This window comes from Astatotilapia calliptera, chromosome 12, assembly GCF_964374335.1.
Source record: "Astatotilapia calliptera chromosome 12, fAstCal68.1, whole genome shotgun sequence".
Taxonomy (NCBI): domain Eukaryota; kingdom Metazoa; phylum Chordata; class Actinopteri; order Cichliformes; family Cichlidae; genus Astatotilapia; species Astatotilapia calliptera.
Genome location: NC_137433.1, coordinates 18,764,029 through 18,784,173, shown reverse-complemented (window position 1 = coordinate 18,784,173; position 20,145 = coordinate 18,764,029). Strand labels below are relative to the sequence as shown.

General features: G+C 41.0%; 1 protein-coding gene and 1 long non-coding RNA gene across 2 annotated transcripts in view; one reads left to right on the top strand and one right to left on the bottom strand.

Moving 5' to 3' along the window:
• Positions 1-20,145, bottom strand: part of LOC113033243 (uncharacterized) — a 39,578-nt gene that overhangs the window by 17,506 nt on the left and 1,927 nt on the right. The window contains exon 2 of the long non-coding RNA XR_003274009.2: positions 5,330-5,427. This is a non-coding gene — a long non-coding RNA (uncharacterized LOC113033243). The remainder of the gene's footprint in view (positions 1-5,329; positions 5,428-20,145) is intronic.
• Positions 12,531-15,150, top strand: LOC113030904 (E3 SUMO-protein ligase ZBED1-like). Its single transcript, XM_080309120.1, has 3 exons — positions 12,531-13,818; positions 13,995-14,247; positions 14,402-15,150. Exons 1-3 carry the CDS (start codon positions 12,701-12,703, stop codon positions 14,816-14,818), a joined length of 1,788 nt encoding a protein of 595 aa, XP_080165246.1. The 5' UTR covers positions 12,531-12,700; the 3' UTR covers positions 14,819-15,150.

Below are 20,145 nucleotides of genomic sequence, written 5' to 3'. Positions count from 1 at the left end.
ACAAACTCTCAATCACACTCCATTTTAACAACACAGAGACAGGTAAGCACAGTACATTTGTGTTTAGACAAAAAAAACCCAGCAGCAATAAATGAAGGCCTAGTTGCTTTTAAAGGTAGCGGACACGAGGGCATCACAATTACTTCATGATAATAATGAAAAGCACAAATCGATACAAAAAGTCAAATTAAATGTGTCTCAGAAAGACTTAAAGGATGCCAAGAGTCCAGCAGGAAGGTTAACAGAGGGCTGATACGTCACTGTGTTTAACAGAGCTACATATCCTTTGATAATGAGCTTTTAGCAGTATTGTTTAAACCACAAACAATCCTCTAAGACAACCCCAATCGAAACTATATTGTTAGGAAATTTATGCAAGGTAAGATTTTCTGCTTTTTTTCTAGATTTCATTGAGTTATGCTGTTATGCCTGTTATTGTATACCTTGTGTTTTTTTCTCCTCTCCTTTTTGCATTAGTATTCAATTCAGATGAAATTTCAAAAGACCGGAACATATGAATTCACAAAAAAAAAGAAAAAGGAAAATGACAGGTACATGGCCAGGGGTACATTGCCAAAAGTATCTATTAATAATTGGATCATATTCTTATACAACCAGGCACACTTGCATACACACACAAGCATGCACACTTTCAACACACCTCTCTAGCTCTTCAGAGAGAACCAATTTATACATACTGTACTGAACCCCCCACCACCACCTCTCATCTCTCTCTTTGCCTTGCCATGCCCCTTTTCCTTTCCCCATTCACCCATATAGACACAAATACGCACACACACACAGAGACACGCACACATAAACACACCGGCACGCAAAGCACCCTGACACAATCCACCACCCTGCCACACATACCGAAGGGGAGGACACATCCCTCATAGCGCCCAGGAAATTAACTTGACATTTGATGCAGACAGAAAAAAATATATTTTGGTGGGGGAAGGAAAAAAACAAAAAAAACAAAGTGTACCAAAGCAGGGATAGCATAAACCCAGCCCTTGTTCACCCTTCCCCACTCCACCCTCCTTAAGCCCAGGGACGCATTCGAGGGGGATTTTAGCGATCTGCAATGCAGACGCCACTGGGTGCCCATGGAAAAATGAGCTTCATCTTTTGCCTGTCCTTGCCAGTATATGCTGTTTGTCCTTCTTTGTTTCCATCTTTTATGATCTAGCCGCTCCATTTTCATATCCATATTCGTGCAGATTTTATTTGGAAGGAACTTGAAAAATATGTGCCACACTTGATGTTGCTTGCATTTCAAATTGGCCACACCCTCTAAGATATTCTTTGTGAATAAATATGATGAAGGATGATGATGTTTTAATTTGTTTCAACTTGGCTTTTTTTTTTTTTTTTAAATTTAGCTGTTATCTGCTAAAACCTTGGAATGCTACACCCACTGCTATTCTTTTGTTTACATGCAATATTTAAATAGCTTTGCAAATCTGGTTAATCACTCCAAAATGAATAAGCGTTTAAGAAAGCAAAAAGCAATAAACGGTCTATTGGTTGCAATTCTGTGCAAAAACCAAAGCAAACACGGATGTTTCTTTAGCAGCGCACCTAAAATTTAACGCAGCAGACTAGAAAATAAAGCGCAGCGTGATCTTGCATAAGATTAACATAGTCTTGTAGTAACCTCAGCAAGGAGCCCAAACACTGAGAGCGAGAGCAAGCCACAGTTAATACATCATTATGCCCTGCTACCGTTTATACCCGTGAACACACACAATGTGCAGCGAGACTGCAGACCAGCTAGTGTCTGTCTCAATATCCCCTGCATTAGACATGCAGGAATGTTAACATCATTATGCACAATTGTGAGTGTGTTTTTGTGTGTGCCCTCCCCCCCTTTTTTCCTCCCCTGCCATATTGTGTCTGCGGGTTGGTCCGTGTGTGTATGTGTGCACGTGTGTGTCTGAAAGAGGGCGGTGTTATTTAAATATGATTGTTTGCAGGCGAGCAGAAGGCATTACTGACTGTTGACTGTTGTCTTGATCAGCTTTGGTCATCGGGGTGAGATGCTACAGGAATTAATTTCAAATAAATAAATATATTGTGCAAAATGTTCAGTTGTTGATAAGGATTTTATTGGGTAACTGCAGGATTTATATTCAAATAAGGTATGAAAATGAAATACAAGCAGGGAAATCTAAACCAATAAATACATTTCAAGAAAAAACAAAACAAAAAACATTTCATCTAAAAAAAAATGCTATGCAATTTAGGATGTAAGTAATGTGACTTTGAGTTTAGTAGACCACAAATTATTCTTTAAGGAATTCTATGCTGATGAAACCGTGATGATGCAGTAACCCTGTCATGGCTCTGAACATCCACATTAACAGCCAATTCTAATATCAAGAAATATAATGCAAGCATATTGCTTTTTAGAGGTAGAGGGAAAAGGACCTGGCTGTCTTCACCTAATCCCTACAGTTTCTGTATCACGTACGATAAAGTTTTCACTGTGATGGCAAGGAGGAGGGGTGTGACCGTTATTAGCATGGTGTCACTAATATCTGCTCTGCATTTTTCTGAGGTGGTGCAGCCAAAATATTGCATCATCCCAGCACGCACGCTCACACAGACACACGCATGCTTTTTGCAGCCAGTGAATCACATTTGCATTCACTGCATTTACAATAGCGTCCTCAATGAGCACTATACATTTTGTTGCATCATAAAAATGGAACGCGGTTCTCCGCAAATAATACAAATCCATATATCGTTTATGCATTGCGGGTAAACAGAAATAAAGAGGAATTTATAAGGAGAAAGTCTTGAGAAAAGATTTACAATGAGATTCAAAAGCAGTAAAGCAGTATTCTTCAGTTATATGACACAACTTAAAGAAAGACTGTGTGTGTGAGTGTTGTATACAAAGTCCTTGGCATCCCTCTCTGCTTATACAAACTCCCCCCCTCCTGCTACTACGCTTTCTCTTGCTGCCAGCAATTTGCATGTATTTGCATGATTTGTACGATGTGCATATCCTTTGTTCTGACTGTATGGTGATGCAGAAGAAAGCCTCCCTAAGCAGCGCTATTACACAGCCCACTGAAAGCTACTTAGATATTATATGAAAAGGGGGAAAAAAGAACTGTAGCTTTATATATTTTAATTATGAATTGATAAGATGAGATGTGCACAAATACCAAACTCATCCTCTGGTGCATCCGTGATTAGAATGAAGGGTGTTGGGGGTGGGAGTGGGGGAAAAAAGAGATGAGGATGTTCTAGTTTTGTGGAATTTTTGAACAAGCATGGAAAAGACATATTATGCTATCGCTAAGAGGCATGAGCATCTGCAATATATAGCATGGGGAAAGGATTGCATCCAAGCATGAAATATGGAATTACTTGACAAATAGGAAATAGGAAAATTATAGATGGAAACTAAATCATTGAAGAGAAAGAGAGAGGGAGAAAAAAAACTTTCAGTATTTTACAGTGTGTTTTTTAAATAATTCACTTTTTCTCCCTTAATTTCCACTTTGATTTTACTCATCCTTTTCTTTTTTTTTAAATTGTCTCTTCTTGTATAACCTGATCATGAAGAATGAAGCCTTCATATTTACTGTGCTGTTAATACTGTGCAAAATTGTTATTTTGCTCTTTGGGATTGGACGAATGCGATGCTTTCTCGTATGCTGGCATCTTTTGTTCTGTGCTGTTGTTTTATCTACGAAGACCAGACAACATGCGCGCACGCACGCACGCACTCGCACACACATACACACAATGACACTTTAGTGCTCCTTAATCATACAGACACATGCAGATGACTTCATTAATCGCTGTGGGATAGCACTGATGATACAGAAGCCGGCCTGCAAAGACTCGAGGGTTTCGCTGAATGCAGGCGGCACATTATAAATACTTACTCCCGCTGGCACCCTAATAGTAAGCAGCTGTACTTTAAATCTGCATGACTGATAGATGATTATGACTATAGCATAACAAATGAGGTGATGGAATATAAACAAACAATACTGTGTAGCAGACATCCTTTATTTTTTATTAGTCCTTGTTTTAATGGTCGACAGATATGACTAAAGGAAGATTTACAGTGTAAATGTTTTTGTATTGTCTAAGTTGTGTGAGAGAGGGAAAGAGAATGAGGGTGAAATTTAAGACTTCTACAGACTTTTGCAGTGACTGCTCCTACCAAGTGACTTGCCCTGACCTTCTAATTGGCTCTTCTGAGAAGTCCACCGAATGCGTACGAGTACTGGGAGTAATTAAGAACAGTAATGCCACAGGGCACTGTGACCTAAGGGTGCTAATATGCCACCATACCGGCGCTTCTTCTTTCTTTTTTTTCTTTTTTTCAGCATCAGCAAGAATCAAACTAAGAATATATGATATATATATGGAATATTATGAGGAATATTTGCTCTTGCTGTCAGCTAATTTAGAAAGAATTTCATTCTTATGAGAACCATTCATTAAACTAATCATTAAAATATCTGTCTGCCTACGATTGCATAAAAATGTTGCATGTGAACAGCAAGATGCCTTGCACGTAATTAGTGTTAATGTGCAGGTTCTGGTAGCTAGAGGAGATGTTTCTTTTGCAATCACTTCCTGGTTGTAGTTACTGTTTGTGTGTGCATTGTTGTGATGATGAATAGTGAGCAGTAACCTCTGTTTCCCCCGTGCTTGTTGTCTTTGGTATCGACCACAGGGCAAAGAATGGGTCATGGGATTTGATATTGCCCACGATCACGTTGCCTGAGCTCCCTTCAAACCGCTGTTATTCTGTTTACTGTGTCCTCTGGACCACTGCTAACATCTATGCCTTTATCCAACACACACGGGCTAACTTTGCTGCAGGCAAACACACACACACACACACACACACACACACACACACACACACACACACACACACACACACACACGCACATCGGTGGAGATAGGCATAGAGGAAAAAAAAATCAGTCAAAACAACTGGCAACAAAGAAATTTGGATGTTCCAACAAAATTCTTTATTATTTTGTATTCAAAACATCCAAATGAGTTTCAAATGCATAATAAGACCGCAACATGTGTCTAGCAAATCGATAATTCAATTATGTTTTATAGAATAAAACAATTATTAATAAAAAGCCAAGCAAGAAATTGGTACAGAGTGTTTTACTGAAATGTTTTGTCCTTGAACTACCAGAGGTCACAATAAACTCATGTTTCTGATAGATACACAAAATGCACTAAAACTAAATGTTCATACACGTTCATTTCGAACAGTTTAGACCAACAACACACACACAAACACATACTTGGTTTATTAACCAAAGCTCACCTCATGTGGGTCCATTAGAGAGCAAAACCCCCGAAATCTTGTGTTGACCTCTACTTCCTGCTGCAAGCAGTTCCTCTCTCAGCTTCCTTTCTCCAGCACTGCAGCAATGAAAGACATACACAACACAAGCAGGGAGTGTTTACCAAGCGGTAACCTTTACTTGTTGAACAGCTCTTCCTGAGCAAATCACAATTAACGGGTTTTCACCAAAAAAACATCAGAATGACAGCAAACACACAGTTATATGGTTAAGGAGGGAAATAGCTAGCATAGCTAAGTTTGCTTGGAGGAATTCAAATTGGCAATAACTTTGTGCAAATGTCTTCTCAACCTTTACTCTTTGCCACAAATAGTACGCCAAACCTGGGACCTTACAGAACATGAACGGCTGACTTGCGTATCACTTGAAGGTCATGGCAAGCAGTTTTGCATACTTCAAAATATCATTATAAATCTTTGCTCAAATGTTAAAGTTTTTGCTGCGGCGTTTAACGCTATAATATTAAAAGAGTCTGCTATTTCTTGTAAACTGCCTGATTATCTCTGGTGTATGCCAACACACTTTCTGCAGCCATGTTGTTTGAGTAATGCATTTGAGGTCAGAGATGGTCATTCCAGACTGCAGCAGCCTATGAGGATAGTTTGAGACTTAATTTGTGACTTTATCCAGTGAGCCACCATGTGAACCTGAACACATCCTTAAACAATCAGGATTATTTCATTTTAGCTTCTCATTTTCTGTCCTTTTGCCCCCTGTATATGAAATATGACCGGTGGAACTCTCCTCACCTTGAGACAGAAGTCAGTTAAAAAATTGGCCTGATGTCAGAAAGTTGAACATGGATGACAAAGCGTGCACTTTAGACATAACACTCATGTGGTGCTTATGACTCATTAAGAGGCTATGTACAGAAATATACTGTAGGCTACTATGTAGTCACTTTAGACTGGCTTTCTTTCCTCCTGTGTTCCCAAGTGATTGCGAGACTCTTTTAGCGAGTCAGTGTCAAACTGACAGGTGCCACATTTTATTAGAGCCCTGTATTAAAGCTCTCGCGCATGTGCAAAACAACACATTCACCCTTGCAGTGCGTGCTGTAAGAAGTAATTAATAATGCATCTACGACATCTTATTTTTCCCATTTACTTGCCTTTTTATTTCATCAAATACAGGTTTTACAAGCGCATTGATATCAAGCACCCTGAAAGAAACGTGGAAGTCTTGCATCTCTAAATTCAATCAAGACTTCGGGAGTAAAAAAAGAACAAAAAAAAAGAACCTAAATAAATAAATAAATCACTGAGATATCGGTGCATATTCTCATACTCCCCACTGCAATGTTCCACATATTTCTGAGTGTGTTTTGCGGTCGTGTGGCAAACCAGTGTGCGTGTGTAAGTGTCTGCATTCGTGTGTTGCTGTGTCTATGTGTGTTTCTAGCCCTACGGCAGAGTTTAGGGTAACTATACAGCATTCCCCCTCCACCTTCACCCTGTTCCCTTTGCGGCTTGTGTGACTTGTCTCATCCCATCTCCCTCCTGCTCCTCTATCTCCCTGCTTCGCTCTGCTCCCCTTGCTCTCCCCACCACAACGCTTTGAGCCTACATGTGTGTTGGGTGGATTGGGGGGCTGGTAGAGGTGCTACACTCTACCAAAAAAAAAAAAAAAATTCAAGCCGGCTTTCTTTTAAGCGACACTGTGGTGATGCATTGGATGCTAAATATAATGCAAATTGCAGACGTATACATATCACAGGCAATCGCGCACCGAGGCAATAAAAGACAACATAAAGGGAAATGTACACGAGCCATAAAATGATTATCTTGTGTGGAGAAACATTTTTTTTTTAAAAAAAAGCCCATTTAAGTGAGCTGCAGAGATTTGGAAGAGATTGTAAATTAAAATGGGGAAAAAATTACGACTATTTTGACTGAAGTGACGCAGGATTGACGGTGTCTTTCCCACATTGTGCGACACCTTCCAATTGCACCTGCCTATATGACAAAAGGGAGTAGTCGCAGAACAAAAGCATTTGCTTTATGAGAGGTGTGTCTTCTCTCCACCACCGTGGCTTACAGTGTTTCATTATCCAAAGTCAAGGTCTGCTTTGCCACCCAGCTCCCCCACGCTGCCTGTCTCATTTCCTCTCAGTAACAATCCATTAGCCAACGCGAGATTCAAACTCACAGCCTTTTAATTATTCTCACATCTTTGGCAATGCGCCAGGGCATACCACTCATCAGAGGAAACCGGGAGGTAGGGAAGGGGATCAGCTGATATTGTGTATATACTTTATGCATGGAAAACTGGGACAACAGGCAAGTGTGCAAGGACGCAGAATTCACATGGGAATAATTACACGTAATCTTTGAGACAGTTTCAATGTATAAGGATGGCAACTCACAAATGAATAGACTAACAGCAATGCACATCCACGTACGGGAGTTAACGGCCATTTTAAGCTAAATCTTGAAATTGTAGCGAGAGCCAAATTTCCTTCAGTAACATACTTTCCCCAGATTGGTGAGCCCCATATTTTTTGGCGTGTAAGCTGTGTGTGTGTATTTGTCATTGTATGTGTGTGTGTGTGTGTGTGTGTGTCTTTGCCTGAATCCTTGGGATGATGTGTGGCATAATTCATCTTGAATAATTTCCTGCACATTCTTTTTCATGCTCAGGAGCACTTCACGATGAAAGGGAATGCTAATGCTGCGTCTGTATCTGACTGCACAATGTGTGTTTGTGCGCTGGGGATGTGATTGCGTGTGTGTGTGTGTGTGTGCGCGTGCCCGTTTGTGCCCGTGTGTGCCAGCTCACTAAGCACATTTATGATAATTAACAGATAGGAGAGGTCAGCTAAAGTGTGTGTATGCGACAGCGAGAGTGAGTAAGAGAGAAGGAGACAGAAAATGATAGGGAGAACAGTAAAGCGTTCATTTACATAAACTTACAATATTGTCAGTGCCTTTCTTAGCCTGCTCTGTAGCGTTCGTATTGTCATTTTTGAAATTTTGAAATTTTGAAATCTATATATATCTATATAGATATATATATATAAAGAAATAGTTGGAGTGTCTCATTACAGTGCTTTCATCGAGGCCTTAACGAAGGCTCCGCTGAAAATTGTTTCCAGGGATAAAAATACACTGACGTGCCAAATTGAAATTCCCAAAATATTAGCAAATGTGATAGCCGCAGTGCCGGTATTAGCGCTCGTACACAATAAGCGGCGAGCAACAGAAAGCTAAACACAGGTCGATCTGCTAAGTGACAGTAATCGAAGGAATTAATAGATGCAAATGAAATGCTCGGCATGCATAGCTGCCGACGACAGTATCTGAATAATTGACTCTCAGATCTGTGTGCTATCCACATGCTTCACGGAAATTTGTATGCATTAATGTGTATGCGTGCGTGTGTCTATGCCAGCGGACATTTTAGGTCTACCCTCCCCACAATCTCACTACCGCCAAACGCCTTAAGATGGTGGCACCTTGAGGCAGAGAGAGACACTCTTACAGAAAGCCAGTCTCCTCCTCCCTTTCCCCCCCTTCTTTCTCCTCAGGTCCTCATGACAACACAGGACAGCCCCCCCCACCCCCACCCCCCTTCCTAACCCTTAGCCCCCCTAATAAATATTTAATTCATCCCTCTCTAATAAGGATATTAGGCGAGTACACCCCAGCCCTGGCGTATATGCATGAGTCCTTTCTCATCAAATTTACATAAAAGGGCCAGATGCTAATGCGAGTGTAGCAACTACTGCTCACCATTCTATATGCAGTGGTAGTGCTTCCTCATCCAAGTGCTCATATAATTTAATTGCCGAACAGCATATATTTTTCAAACGATTCTCCGTATTCAAATTTGTAGCCCGGCCTCAATACCACATGCCTTACAAAACGCGCGACGATGGGCATATTTTAATTGTAGGGGATGCGCGTCTAAAATATTTGCGCTTATTTAATTTTTTTTGCGAAGCCCCTCCTCTCATACATAATTACAGAGGCACTTGATATGAAAAAGGAGGGGAAAAACAATGAAAAAGGGCGTTGTGTTTTACACAATCAAGAGCCCGCTCAAAAATGAATTACTAATTCAACGATTAAAGCCAGTAGAGTTTGGGAAATTGCGTTAGGATGACAATGCAGAGATAGTTTTATAATAGGAAATGATTATGAAAACAATGAGAGGCAATTTGAATTAAAACTGCACTTTGGAAGCAAGTATCTAGATACTGACAGATTGCGGTTGTGTACACAATGTGTTCTATATTTAAGAAAACAACATCTGAGTGTGCGTTGCCCTAACACCCTAACACCATCTAAATGCAGAGTATAGCACGCAGTCTTGTGTATGTAATTAATAGAGAATGAATTATGCAGTGACACCAAATGTATTATTTACACGCTTTGAAGCAGGTTTCAGATGCAAGTGTACTAATTCATTTATAGTGCATAGTATTTGCATAATCAAAAGCCAGCAGAGCACAGATATAGACAGGCAGACAGCCAGATTCAGACTTTAGCAAAAATAGCACTTGTGCGTACAGCCTTAGTCTGCACTGCTGCTGCCACAGTGCTGATATCTTATCGTACAGCCACGAAGCTGAAAGCATATTTTACTAGTAAGTTGTTGTAATGTTAGATTTTAGGGAATTACAAACATCTTATCAGCTTAAAAAACACTCCATTAAAAACTTCAACAGGGGGTGCAGGTAAATAGTAAGATAAGCTATATATCAACTTGGATTTCAATTATTTATTTATTTATTGATTTTTAGACAATAAGGTGGGAAATTCTTTTTCTGTTTTTTTGTTATGCATTAAAAAGGGCTGGCTTGTATTTCCTCAAAATTCCCTCCTATGTCTGTTTTTTTTTAATTGTCTTGAAATTGAGCTTTTTGTGGAATATTTTTTACACTGTGATTAACTTTAAAGGTGATGCATAAAATATGGGGGGAAATGTAGGGTGCTTTGAGAGCATAGCATGCATACTGGCGATGCAGATTAATAAGATTTGGGTTTGGGTTAAGTGAGGGGGTTAGAAGTGTCAGTCTTGGAATTACCAAATTTCAGCTTCACTTTTGCCTTTCCTTAATGTTCAGTTAATGGAATAAAGTTCAGAGTTTTACGCATGCTCAGAACATTTTCAGATTATCATAAGATAGTTTTAAATGATGAATGTAAACTCATTTTGGTTCCAGTTTTGAAGTTTTGAAGATGAAATTTTTAAACATAGTCAAATAATTTGACAGTCTACTTACATTTTATTTCTAACATCATACTAAAAAAGATTAATGATAATATTAACAGAGCTCATAGTTGCTGACAAAGGCAGGATTACACCATACAAACAACAAAAATGTGTTGCTTTCAAACTCAATCCCATTATGTTGCATAACAGACATTTGACAGTTAAGTGAGGTGTCTGACTAACATGTCGGTCATGCATATCCACACAGTTAGTTGAAAGAGGGGGGGCATACAGTGTGGCAGAGCACAGCATACCCGCTGCTCCCCACAAGACATTCAAGTGGCCATGCATGATGTCATTAAAAAGGGCTGGGCCATGACATTCTTTAGTGGATTATTGGCAAGCTATGGTTGGCTGGTCTGTTATGGAGAGTGGCTGATCAGATCCCTGTTAATCAGCAGCGACACCCTTAGTGAAGTTAGTGACACTTTTAAGCGTGCGTGTCTGTAAAACACGAATTTGCTATCTCAGACTCTGTTTTGTGTTATATATCGAGACGCTTATGAATTTTTCACGAGCTAGATTACCATAATGACTTCAGTTTATGAATTTAAAAAAAAGAGGAAACAAGAAGAAACCTGAAGCTAATCAATTAACAAATGTCAGGGATTTAAGCAAAAAGATGTAACCTTACACAAAAAGCTGTGTTTACGCTAAGCCACGGAGACAGGGGTAGGTGGCATTCTAGTTTCTTGCATAAAACACTCTGTATTCACCTGCGCACACAGACACGCACACAAACACACACGCTGAAACTAGGAACCTGTCCTGCATTGGCAGGGACTGATGCTGCCATGCGCAAGGTGATCTCACCTACCGTTGCCAAGGCGACACCAACCAGAGGGAAAAGTTTATTGTGTGTGCGCATGCGTCTGTGTGTATGTGTATGTGATTGTGACAGAAGCTTGAGCTGGAAGAAGAGAGGGAGGAGTAGGAGAAGGAGGGCCTGCAGGAATTCACATTGTGCCTGGCTTGTTTAAGGTTTATGCCTCATTCACTTACTACCCTTTATCAGGGGAAATACTGAACTGGCTCATTCAATTATCAAGGCAATAAATTCAGCACAGTCGTGTTGTTAAAATAGCAGGCCAGGGCTTTATTGGAGAAAAGACCAACATATGGGGAGGAAAAGAGGTCCGTGTCAATTAATTTGCATATGCTATATGGAGAGACAAAGATAAACAGGAAAACATGGAGGCCTTCATGCATACATGCTCACACACTGACAGGCATGCAGACGCATACAAGGATGCACAATGCAGGCATACACGTAAGGTCCACCACACTTGCACAGCGCTACTCATTTAGGGAAACAGACAAAACAATCCCCCCTACTACCAGCTGGTAATGTTGAATTCTATTAGTGATGAAGAGCTAACTCAGACTATAGGAGTCATCTGCTCATCAATGGGTGGTGGTGGCCTAGGCTTGCTCCACAGCCATGAATGCACTGAATTCATTACCCCTGGTGCACAGATGGTGTCTGGCCGCCTGTCTCAAGTTCAAGTTCATGTCCAGGGGACACACACACACACACACACACACACACACACACACACACACACACACACACACACACACACACACACACACACACACACAGAGATATACACAAAAAGAGTGAGACATGGCCCAAGCCAGACAGACGTTGTTGACTGAGACACAGCTATTGTTCCCTTTCATCAACATGACTGTGGTAGTCTCACTAGCTATCCACGATGCATGGTAGGGCATAAACGCCACTATGTAGATACACATGATGTCTTTTTTTTTTTAAACTAAGTGGCTGTAACTAACTAAGTAGCGTGTATAATTCTGTATACCCACAATCTGCCAGCTTTTCTAGCTGCACAGGAATATATATATATATATATATTAGGGGTGTCAAATTATCGCGTTAATTGCGATTAATTAATTACAATGCTATTTAGCGCGTTATGTTTTTTAATCTCGTTAATCTAATTTTTAATCTCTTGACGTCATTGATTTTGTATGAGAGTTGCTATGTTATAAAATCCGTTTTTATGTGCTGGGCTCCTTGTGCTTGACTTGTTGGGGGTGGAGTCACGTCGTGAGGTCAAGGTGAGAAGTGGTGATTAGCTTACAGTGTGGATATGGAGGCGCATCTGAGAGTTGTTGGCCCAATGAACGGGAAATTTGTATTTCATAAACGCCCCGACGGCACCATTGACAAAGGTAAAGTGGTCTGCCTAGAGTGTAAGAAGGAGTTTGCTTACCACCGAAGCAGCTCAAGTTTGGCCTATCACCTCAACGCAAAGCACCCAGCCGCGAGTGCAGCAACAGCTAGCAGTGAAGGCGTTAGCAATATAGCAAGCCAGAGCAAAGCTTTTCGCCAAACAAAACTAGAGAATACCCCTCGTATGAGCAAGTCTGCGACCGACAGGCTGACTAATGTTATTGCCAAGTGGATAGCGATGAACTGTAGGCCGATAAATATAGTAGAGGACGAAGGATTGACAGAGGTGTTGCAAATTGCGTCCAATGACCCGTCATACAAGCCGCCGTGCAGGACTACAGTAACGACCAAAATCAGCAAAATGTACGACGGCGAAAAGAAAAACAAACTTGAGATTTTGGCGGAGGATTCTCCCAACTGTGTTGCTATAACCGGAGATCACTGGACCTCAGCTGGCAACCACAGCTATTTTGGGGTGACTGGACACTTTATTGATAGTGAGTGGAACCTCAACTCATTTGCACTGACCGTCATGAGAACAGAAACCAGGCACTTTGCTGATAAATGCGCCGAACAGTTCCTCAAGGTAGCAAATGACTGGGGTATTGAAAACAAGATATCCACCATTGGCACAGACAGCGCAGCAAACATGCTGGCTGCTATGAGAGCACTTCCATATGAGCACATCGCCTGCAATGCTCACATTCTCCAGAGGACCATCACGGTATGTCTCGATAGCAGTGGTTTTGTCGGTGTACTGGCAAAGTGCCGCAAGATTGTTGGTCATTTTAAACAAAGCCCTGCGAGTACCACAGAACTTAACCAACAACAAGTAGCACTCGGAAAGAAGAGCGATCAACTTATACAGGATGTACCCACCAGGTGGAACTCGACTCTCGCAATGGTCTCACGCCTCCTATGTAACCGAGAGGCTGTCCAGGCTACGTTGGACCAACAGAACCACAGGTTGGTCTTGCCAACCGAAGCTGAGTGGGCGAAACTGCAGAGGCTGGAGCTCCTGCTTGAACCATGCAAGTAAGTTCAAATAAACACCTTCCCATTTTAATTATATAAACTACTGTTACATGTGTAAAATCAAAATTAATGAACATAACAAGGAACTTTTAAGGACAATTAAATTGGAAATCAGTTACACTTTGATTTAAATGAATCCAGCTAGGTTTATTTAGCAAACCTCTCCACCTCTGCAGGTATGTGACAGAGCTGCTGGGTGGTGAGGCCTACGTCTCTTGCTCTGTAGTGCTGCCTGCTTTTCGCCATCTGTACCGTGTCATGGACATTACTGATGATGATCCTGCCTACGTGGTGAAGTTCAAGAATGCCTTCCAGAAGGATCTGGCAGCACGACGAGCTAATGGCAACGAGATATGGTTCGAGGTGGCCACAGCATTGGATCCACGGTTTAAGGATTTGAAATGTCTTCCAAGAGAAAAGAGGGAACAGGTAGGACAATAAGGTTAAGCTGGACTAATGAGTCCAATTCATTATCAAATCAAACTTTTATTTATTATATGGAACACAAAGTTCTTTACAAGATTAAATAAAATAAAAAAAAAAGCACTTAGTTTTAATCACAATCATTCATTCATTCATTCAGGTGTGGACCATTCTGGAGAATATGCTCCAGGCAGCAGAGCCCAGAAGAGCAGATAGTCTCCAGCCCTCCACAGAGGATGATGGACCAGCTCAGAAGAAGAGGAGGAGCGAACTCCTTCTGGGGTCTGACTCTGACTCAGAAGATGGAATTGAGTCTGGAGAGCTGCAGCGCTACAGAGCAGAACCCAGCATCAGTATTGATGACTGTCCCCTGCAGTGGTGGTATGCTCACTCAGGAGTCTATGAAAAGCTGTCAGTCCTAGCACAAAAGTACCTGGCCTCCCCAGCTACCTCTGTACCCTGTGAGAGACTCTTTAGCCTTGCAGGCCACATAGTGCAAAAGAAAAGGGCAGCCTTGCTTCCAGAAAATGTTACCAGGCTGGTGTGTCTTAGCGACTGGCTGAGGAAGAAGAAATGAGACACATGTGGTCAGCATAGCTGCTGTGTCATTTGTAGCCTACTAGAATAGATTGCTTGATGTTCAGCACTTTTTTTTGTGATGGAAGAATACTTTGATGTGCTAACTTGCAGCACTGCAATGTCAGTTTTATTTTTCATTATCTGAAGCAGAGGAATTTCAGTGCTGTATTGCTCAGAAAAGAGCAACTCTGATGTGCTAACTTGCAGCACTTAATTTATTTGATTTTATTTGTATTTATTTTTCCACTTATTTTACAAAAGAATACAACAGTATGTAAATGGTTGCATCTGTTTAACGTTTGTTAAACAATAAATGACTTTATAAAGTCACTTTCTTTGTTATATCAGTCTTTTGGTCTGCCACAATAAGTTGAGGGCTTTCCTCAGCTATTTTTAGGTGAGATTAAAAAAGAGATTAATTAGATCAATTAATTAAAAATCATAATTAATTAATCTCTTTTTTTTTTTAATCTCTTGACAGCACTAATATATATATATATATATATATATATGTACATACGTGTGTGTGTGTGTTACCTGTATGAGAACTATATACTATATTCACATCCTTTGTCTGGCGCACAAATTATCCAAGTCTGGTACATACTATAAACCTGCTATTGCACCTGCCTTACACAGCACAGAGGCACAGAGGAATCACATAAAGCGCCCAGACACATTCACATAAAATATGCTGATTGCACGGCCAATGAATATGAAAACACCTTCTATGATAGTCGTCATGGTTATGTTACTCAACAAATCAGGTGACAACAGTGGTGTGGCAGCAGTGGACTGCATGTGTGAACATGGATGGAAGGCTAACCGATTATATATATATTTAAATATATATATATATATATATATATATATATATATATATATATATATATATATATATATATATATAGATAGATAGATAGATAGATAGATAGATAGATAGATAGATACGAGAATGAGAGCCTTGTTTGTATACTATACTGTACTAGGAACACCTCCGTGAATAATATAAAAGCTTCCTCACCGACTGGAGGACACTTAACTAATTTAAGGCATATTTTAGAGACCATGCACAACAGAAGATGCACATTTTCAGGATCAGTTAAATGTAAGTTTCAGATGGGGCCAAGTAATCATCACATGTAGAGAATCCTATTGATTATTTTTTGGACTTATGGCAGCAGTGGCTTCCACTTCATATAAAACCAGCATTTTGAACCAAATTAGAATTTAAAAGCCCAAAAACTACACAAACGCTAGCCGCCAATCATACTGCATCTTCCCTGCATGCAGCAAAGGAGGTTATTAAGTAGGAGAGACATGCAAGTGTGATTTGCAACTGTTTGAGACCTGATGCTGCTCTCTCCTGGTAATAGCACAACCAAGCATTACATTTCAAATTCTATTCACAAGCCTTGAACTAAGGTCCATTAGTGACTACTAGGATAGATCAGCAGCATACACAAATTCAGCATATATGCTTTTTCTTTCTTTTTCTTTTTCTTCTTCTTCTTCTTCTTTTTTTTTTTTTAAAGAAAACCAATATATATATATATATATATATATATATATATATATATATATATATATATATATATATATATATATATATATATATATATATATAGCATAATTTGTAATAAGGACAGGCTGAATATGCCACAGTCGAAAATTTGGCTAATGACAGGCTATGAGATGTTGCCTTAGTGACGGAGGCATTTTTTAAATTTTTTTTTTTTATATTCCTGACTCCGAGTTGACATTTGGTGTGCCCCCCAGACTTAAAAACACTGTTCTCTTTCATAACGCTAGACAAGGATTTCAATCGACTTAACCGAGGACAATAAGACTTGTTTTATTCACCGCAGCTCGGCCCAAATTGTGTTCTCAAATTTCTTTCGGCCAAACGACCCGGTATTGTATGCCGTCTTTGACAGGGGTCGGGAACAAGAGACACTAGTTTTGTCTGACGGTGTGAGAAAGTCTGCAAGAGACCTTTTCAGCAAAGCCGGTGTTGAATTCAGCCACTGTGCCTCTGTTTAACACGGCACCTAAATAATCCTCTGTTGCAAAAGACTGTGAACATATGCTGAACTTGAAATAGGACTTAATCAGATGGGGTTTTTTAATCTGAACTTTTTTTAAAAAGAAAGGGAAAAAAGAAAGGAAAAACATACACTGTGAATGGGAGTACAAAGAATGAAAATGAAATTAAATCTGTAAATATTCAAAATAAACAGGCAAGCTGGAAACACGTGGGTTGCAATGGAAACAACCTCTCATTTTTAAGATCAGGCAATCATCGAGAAGGCTAGCAGGCATCTTCGCAAGCTTACAGGCGTTAAAAGCTCGAATCTACAGCACCATGAGTGATAAACTTCTTTTACTGGAGGAAATGTGTTTTCTTTTTTTAAAGGCCCGTCTGAGGGAGGCAGTTAAATGTGCGTTACAACGCTGGGTCCCATGTGTCACCCCACAGTTTTATCTGTGCCAGCTAATTTTCTACCCCCGACATTGTTTTCTTAATCTCAATTAGGACGTTCGCGGTCAAGTTCAAATACAAAGTGCTGAGCTGTGATCCATTCAACTGCTCCAAGACTCATTTGCAAAATTATTCTCGAGGAAAATGCCCGGATACGCGCGCACACAGGGCACATGCGGCCATAAACCGCAGAGTTTTAAAATAATGACACCCCCCCCACCAAGTCCTCATTATCACTTGCTACAATTGTGGAGACATTAACGCATTCAGGACCGTTACTACTCCAAGTTTAGGAGTGCCGCGTCGGCTGGGGCTGGGAAACGTCGCCTCTTTCTTTGGGGATGCAGATGAGTCTGGTGCACTTGACGTCTTTTCATGACCCCTGTCGTCCCCCATCCCCCCACCCAGCCCCTCCAGGTCCTCACGGCGCTGTCTGTCATACTGGGCCTGGGCATGGCATTGCCACTTGCCCCACCGAGCGTGGGAATGGGATCGTCCAGTCGTTCACATCTCCTGCACTGCGGTTAACGGAATCAATTAAGCGAGCCCGATCCCCCACCCCCTCCCACCCCAACATCTCCCCAATCCCCTCCCTCCCTCCTGTCCTCCCTCTTCTGCCACCTCCCTCCTGCTTTTACCCCTATTCCCCACCTCTCTCTCTCTCTCTCTCTCTCTCCATTTTTGTCACTCCAGTATATGTCCTAATTATTACTGTTTGGAATGCCAGCGCCGTTTCCTGACTCGATCATGCTGGAATAAGAAGCATGGAGTCGTACACGTGGATTACTACAGAAGCTCTTAATGCCAATCTTTAATGCTCCCCATAAGCTTAAAAACTACATTTAGATTGAAAACAATTTGTAGAAAGTATGAAACAATTTAACATAAGTGTTTCAGTCTAAGGAAAAGTTCAGCGTGCGTGTGGATAAGCTTGCACGTGTGTAAGGGGAGGGAGGGATACAAAAATGATAATAAATAAAAGAACAAAAATAAACCCATTTAGATGAATCACATCTACAGTCTCAGGTCCATGGGGAAACTGAGTAGGAATAGGTGGTCCAAAAGTCCTCGACGAGTCTGGAAGTAGTTTTTACTTTCGGTTATCTAGCTTTATGACGAGCAGAACACTCATACAGCTAGATAACCAAAGATAACAACCCACTTCCCAATCTTCAGCAATAATCCACATGTGTATTTCATCTTCTGGTCTCCAAGTTTCCATCTCTCAGAACTCAAATATACATAGCGGTGGGGAAAAAAGTCATCAGTTTCCTGCTTCAAGTCACATTGTGCATTATATCCCTTATATTCCCTTATTTTTGTCGTTGAGGGGACCATAGTACAGCCCGAACTGTTAGACACCTGGTGTAAAAGAAAAAAAAAGATATATATTCCCAGTGTTAATGTCATATTCACTTGACATTAACCAGTATTACTGAGCTGAAGAGGGCCTTCAAAATCGCGGTAAGGTGTAGTCATCCTTGCACAGGGGCCATCATTTGCAATGCAAATAGCTTCAATCCCACAAAAGGCTCTTTCGCCTCTATTAAGTCGTTGTGGCAGTGGCAATAGATATCCTGCGAGGCCAGTGGAGAAGAAACGCGGCAGAGAAGGTGGGAAATCCTGTTTCCTGTGGAAAGTGCAATAACAGCAGAGGGAATTACAACGCAAATGTTTCGGATTATGAAGACAGGAGCTTGTTTTTTTTTCTTTCTTTCTTTTTTGGCCAGAGTGTCAAGTTGTCCGCTCGCATCCAATGTGTACTTAAGGAAAGATAAAAACCGATGACTATGAGCCAAAGGGTCCGTTCTGCAGGCTTGCATGGTCGATCAGTCTGAAAAGGGGGGGATAAGGGCCATCCCCAAAGGATAAGGGGCTGGGGGTGGCCAAAATATGGACCAACCCCAGTGAGGTCAAAGGCCTCAGACCACGACAAAGTAACTCCGGTGATGTCATAAAAAAATCGCAAATGCAGCCTCATATCAATGCTCAATCTTCATCCATTACACAGAGCGCGTTGGAGTAAGTCCGCCTTGCAGCGAGCAGTCTGCACACCCTCTCTCACACAGGGATGAAAATGGATCGCAGAGGGAACCATATGTGGGGTTTTTTTTTTACACAGAATGAGAGCGATACTACTGCTTTTAGTGGGAGACTCGAGCAGAAATTGCAGCTATTAAACAATAAAAACGAAACAACTTTGTGAGGAGAGCATCGCTGCGCTGCTTGAGCGCCAGCGTCTTCCTGTCTAGGCTGTATTTTTCTATTCGCAATAACACGGTACCCGTTTGCTCACTGCTCTGCTCCTCACACGAGACACATCTGTACAACAGGAGTCAAATTGCTCTCACGTGCTTGATCTTTGCGTCGAAATCCTTAATAGCCGCTTGTGTGTTGTTGTTTTTGTCTTTTTGCCATCGTCGCAATCAGATGGGCAGACTACAATGGCATTCAGGTAGGCTGCCGGTGTCGCCTCCCGCGGAATGAGACCCCAGCGCTTTTCCGCGAGGATGTTAACCCGCTCACTTTTTCCGTAGAAATGCAAGTAGTTAACTGATAGCTCGGCACAAATAGGTCAAAAATATAGGGGCTCTGTAAGTGTGTCAACAATAACACGCACATGGAACATGTGATGGATCATGCGCAGGAGCATGCAGCTGCAGGTTATCGAGTGCATTTCTTGTATCCTGTGCAGAACTTTGATTCTGTTCGAACTGCGAAAGGCTCTCAGCTCACAATAAAATAAAATTAAAAAGGTCAATCTCACACCTTGGCTGAGTCGGTTCATGCGTGCATATCGGTGATAAATTAACATCCAGTTATTTGTCAATGGCACATTAACT

What these genes read in the sequence shown, in the direction of transcription:
- LOC113030904 (XM_080309120.1), top strand. Translation starts at nt 12,701, where the DNA reads ATGGAGGCGCATCTGAGAGTTGTTGGCCCAATGAACGGGAAATTTGTA. An exon ending in CTCCTGCTTGAACCATGCAA is followed by an intron (nt 13,819 to 13,994) that starts GTAAGTTCAAAT and finishes CCACCTCTGCAG; the next exon opens with GTATGTGACAGAGCTGCTGG. An exon ending in CAAGAGAAAAGAGGGAACAG is followed by an intron (nt 14,248 to 14,401) that starts GTAGGACAATAA and finishes TCATTCATTCAG; the next exon opens with GTGTGGACCATTCTGGAGAA.